Source organism: Egretta garzetta, unplaced genomic scaffold, assembly GCF_000687185.1.
Source record: "Egretta garzetta isolate BGI_Z169 unplaced genomic scaffold, ASM68718v1 scaffold51, whole genome shotgun sequence".
Lineage (NCBI taxonomy): Eukaryota > Metazoa > Chordata > Aves > Pelecaniformes > Ardeidae > Egretta > Egretta garzetta.
In genome coordinates, this window is record NW_009258549.1 from 4,494,511 (window position 1) to 4,499,463 (window position 4,953).

The following is a 4,953-nucleotide window of genomic DNA, read 5'->3' on the forward strand; positions in this document are numbered from 1 at the left end:
GACGTCCCCTCACCCAACCCAGCTCTCAAATGGCTTCCCCCCGGCTTCAGTTCTTTCCTTAAATCCTTCTCTTGGAAGGACCTGGGAGTTTGGGGGGCGGTGTGTGTGGTGTGGTGTGGTGTGGTGTGGGTTTCTTCACATTCGCTGTTACTACTGCAGTCACCCCCTTGCATTTAGGGGCTGGGGGGAGGGGGGCATCTGGATGGAGCTACCTGGTAAATTCAGCTCCTCTGGGTTTTTTTTTGGGGGGGGGGAAGGGGACAAGGAGCAACGTGCATTCGCCCCCGCGCCTCACCTTGCATTTCTAATAGGATGCTGTTAATAGCCAATATTTTCGCCGGAGAAGGGCAGTTTTCAGCCTCCACCCCGCTACGCAAAGCCAAACCTATATCTTGCACTAACTTTAGCTTTGACCCCACTTAGCAGTTCCTCCCCGCCCCAAATCATTTAGGATTTAATCAGACCACCTGGTCAGATCATATTCATGTTACGCTGGCCTGATACGTTAACGGTGGACAGCCTGCCCGGCTGCCGTCTCCCTACAATAATTCCTGAATTATTTTCCAACATCAACAACAACCTGCGTGGAACATTCAATGCTTTTTGCTCAGCAGTTAGCTTGCCTTCTCCCCCCACACCCCCCCGGGGCGGTGCTCAGTGTGCTGAGCTAGGCTGGAACTGGGGGCAGATATTTTTTTTTTTACGGTCCGATTGCTTTTTCTCCAGTATTATTTGCTTCCAGGGCATTGTGCAAACCCCTTTTCCCAGTTCTCCACCAGATTCCTCTCAAAATGAAGTGTTCAGGTGGCTTCACGGCTTCTGGTTTTTGCTCATGGTTTTGAGTTTCCTCCTCCCATTCCATGAAAGGGGGATGTGCGGAAACGACGTTAATAATTTACCTCTGTGCCGTTGACTTGGTCAAGGTTTACCAAAACATCCTCAGCTACTCACTGGGGGAGGCATTCATTGTGTCCAATGTCCCCAGCACAGCTTATTTCCACACCTTTTTCTGTGAGTTGCCTCCATAACATAGCGAGTCAGGCAGGCTGGGATGGGTATTACAAGTGGTATTTGCCCTGGCACTGATGGTCCTGCAAAATCACAGCCTCTTGGGGCTTTCTGGATCAGACCTTGGTTGTGAGCTCCCACCTCTGGAAAGCTGGACTATTTTTTTTTTTTTTTCCTCAGATGCCCTTAAGGTCCCAGAACAGTTTCTCAGCACCCAGCTGCTTAGTACGCAATTGAGTGCTAAATTTTTAGTTCAGTTTAGGGTTATGCTCATTTATAGGGCTTGTCTAGGTGCAATTACATATATCCCTCATCAGTTAATTGTGGACCCTTACTCCAGAAAATGAATACTTCAAAGCGTGTCTACCATGGCATGATGAAGAGCCAGCAGAGATGCCTCCATGGATTTGGGTTGCTCGAGAAGCCAAAGAGCTGCTCTCTCACCCAGCAGAGCCATGAGCCAACGCCCAGGACTCTCAAAAGGCAGCCGTGGGGTCAGATACACGGTGAAATCCCAGGGGGTTCAGGAATGCAAACCTTAATTTTTCACAAGCCACAATGTGGTAGGAGGACGAGGCTTCTTGCCTCTGGGTGGAAGAGACGGTGTTAGGGAAACCTGCCAGCTCGCTCCTGTTGCAGCCCCGGCATCGTAGCGGCAGTCGGGTCTTGCTGTAGCCCAAGCTGTCCTACGGTCTTGTCTCCTGGCTGCTCCTACCTGCAGCTTTGTCTGGGAGAGACCTTCATGCTCTCCCCTTGCCTTGACATCCTAAAAGCAGGACCTGCTCTCAGGTGCACCCCTGCGCTGCAAGGCAGCAGTGCCACCTCGGGGCACTTCCCAGAATTGGGAAACCTGCAAAGATATGGGTCAGCGTTCACATTTTTGCGCTCCTACAAGTGACATTGGGTTTATGCTACCAGGAGAGCTTTCCAAAACTTGCAGCTGCCTGCTGTGCTTTGCCCAGCTTATTAATCACGCTGCTTTAGGAACTCTGTTCAAGCCAAAATACCTCCGCCAGCACCCCGGCTGCCATGTGGTGTCAGCTGGTGAGGACTTGTGTTGTCTTGGTTTCCCCAAGAGTCTGAGTCTGCTTTTTGGTGAAGCGCACAGCTGCACACAGCTGCGCTCCTTCCTTCGCCTGGCTTAGCTCTGAGAACGGGGACCCTGTGGCTGCTTCGGTTATTTAATACGTTGCACTTAAACCACTCTTGATACCTTCCCTTGATTGCTGCTCGGAAAGGCAGCAGCTGCCGTCATGAATAAAATCTCTGTTACCAGCAGCAAGGGCAAATATTTTATTTGGAGTTTAGAAGGCAAGTGGCTGCGAGCGCTGGCTTACGCTCTGTCTAAGGCTGCCACTAAGGTCAAGGTTTTCCTTTTATAGGTGTTCCCAGGTATTCTGCGTGGGGCTAGTACCGCTACTTGACAGCAAACCAGCACCACACCTGAGTAATACAGCCCAAAATAACCACAATCATGAATCTCTGTTAAAGCCCCCTTCTGTTACGAGCCCTCTTCTGCATTACACTGATACAGACTGCTATACGAACAGCAAAGCGCGTGCTTTTCCTTTTGGATGCCATCGATAAGCACCCAGAAGGCTGGACCAAGCAGTTTTTTTCTTCCCCAGAGCCAGGTATTTCCCTTGCTCCTTACCAGCCCACCGGCAGAGACACGATGGGCAGCGCTACACAATCCTCACCAAACATCCCCCCTGCAGCTCCGGAGGAACTCCAGAGGCATGAATTCTACTACTTAAAGCTGCTTTTTCTCCTTTTGGAAGTAGCAGCATCAAGACAGTCAGGGAAAGCTCAGAGCCTTTTCCTATGCTGAAGCTCTGTTGGGCCTCTTCGACAGCAGACATCAGACATTTCATTTGTGCGCACTTAGATGAGCAAGGGCTGCGCAAAACCCGTGCTGACTGAACGCCTACTGTCCAGCCTTCACTCACCTCATCCAAGCTGTGTCAAGCCTCAGGAGCATGGTCTTGATAAGATACCACGGTGCTTACAGAAGGAAAATTTTCCCAAACTTCAGTAAGAACATTGCCTGCGACCAGTTCTAGCCGAGGGCAGAAGCCACCGCGACTTCCAGTAGCAGTATCTGGCACAAACTGCTCGGACAGTTTCTCATCTGGCACTTTCCAGCTGGGACCAGGGTGAAGACGATGGCTTCTGGTCAGCTGCATTCGCTGGGCAGCTGCACAGACACATACATTCAAACAGGAAAACTTGCTGTATTTCTTTTTATTGTAATAGAAAAAAACCACAAATAAATCAAAACATCACTTTCTGCCTAAAGACGTAATTAACATTTTTAAAATGGCACGGGGGAACCCCAGCAATGCAAGACAGAGTAGTAAGTGTGGGGAAAAGGGTTCTGTTCCCCTTCAGGAGTTCAGTTTCCTTGCCCCTTTGTCAATCAGCTGGCTGAAGTTTGTCAGCTATATATATTTACATACACTTCTCAGTCTAGTTTATATTCCTATGAGTAGGTATGGCTGGGTGGAATGTTAGGGGGCACAGTCCTGCAATTTATACATAACCATCTTTGGAGAAAATGGGTTTCCTAAGAGGCCTACAGGGAACAGGGGTCTCGTTACCCAGTAAGACCAAGCAAACAGGATTCCCTCCTACAGTTCTTTTGCCACGAAACACAGAGTAGGTCCCAAGCCCAGGAGACCCCCTAGGAGCTCCTTGGCTATTGCAAACAGTGTATGGCAGAGTGAAATTTTACCCAGTGACCTTAAAGTAGCAGCATTCTCTCTGCAAAGGGGCTGCTCAGGAGGGGAAAAGGCAGATTGCAAAATGCATGGGGTGAACATCTTCCTTTTCTCTCCTGCCTCCTGAGAGGATGTTAAAAAGTCCTGAAGTAGGTAGCCAAGCAGAAACCAGGCTCAGAACCCTCTAAAGTGGTGGATGTAGAGGGGATATCCTCATTGTGCAAGAGCGGGCGTCAGAAACCGCAGCACCAGTACTCCCACAACAGGCAGCTGCACCTGAAGCGACAGTTTGCTGAAAGACAAGCAACCACAGCCATGCTGCTTGCAGGTACCAAACTAGCACACCTCAACATGGGGCTGCCCTGTATCAGCTTGAGTATACCTGTTCAGCTGAGGAAGCTTCAAGACCCCTAATATGCTACAGCATTTTGTGGCAGAGTCACGTGTGTATTAAGATGAGAGGCTGGTTACTCTTCACACAATGGGTATGGGAAAAGACTGGAGAGGGTACACGTACTGAGCAGGAAAATGAAGCTATGGCTTCACAGAAAACAAACACTTACCAATCCTTCCTCCAGGAGCACCAAAAGGCATTCATAAATGACTTATTATAGAATGCTTTCTGCATTTTGATGGATATTTTGATGAGGAAAGATTGAAAGCTTTTGTATAAACTGATCTGTGCTAACTGCTACAGCTGTCTCCAAGTCCAGTCCAATGAATGAAATGCTTAAGGAGACGTTGATGGCACAAGCAGAGAATGACAAGGGGAAAAAAAAAAATCTGGGCTGCAAGGGCCACTGCTGTGCACTGAGAGCAGGTACACACAAAACTGCAAAATGGCCTGACAGTACCCTGTTCCCGCTTGTGTTAGGGACTCTACGAGATGCAGGGCAACAGAGTATTTGACAGAGTGACTAAACTGCAGTTTTCCTCCATTCCATCCCCTCAAAAATAAGAACCATTACAGTCCTCACTGAGTAACAACGTGAGAAACTTATCAAACTGTGTTATTCTGGGAGAAAGCCCAGCAGAGGAAAGACATCTCCTTTAGGTATGCAGGAAGTTTCCAGCGCAGGAAGTTTGAGATGCAGGACTGAAATTGCAGCAACACCTTTCACAACAAAGCACTGGACAAAGGGCTATACATTTGCATAGATGCTTTTTCAGCAGCATCCGGGATGTGCGATCCCCATTTATGGAGCATCAGCAATGTTTTGGGGTT

General features: G+C 48.9%; 1 protein-coding gene across 1 annotated transcript in view; it reads right to left on the reverse strand.

The window, feature by feature from the left end:
* PMM1 (phosphomannomutase 1) overlaps window positions 1-1,656 on the reverse strand; it is a 13,376-nt gene extending 11,720 nt beyond the window's left edge. Inside the window, exon 1 of the mRNA XM_009647771.2 lies at window positions 1,629-1,656. Within this exon, the coding sequence (XP_009646066.1) occupies window positions 1,629-1,656 (28 nt within the window). The remainder of the gene's footprint in view (window positions 1-1,628) is intronic.
* Window positions 1,657-4,953: the final 3,297 nt, after the last annotated feature.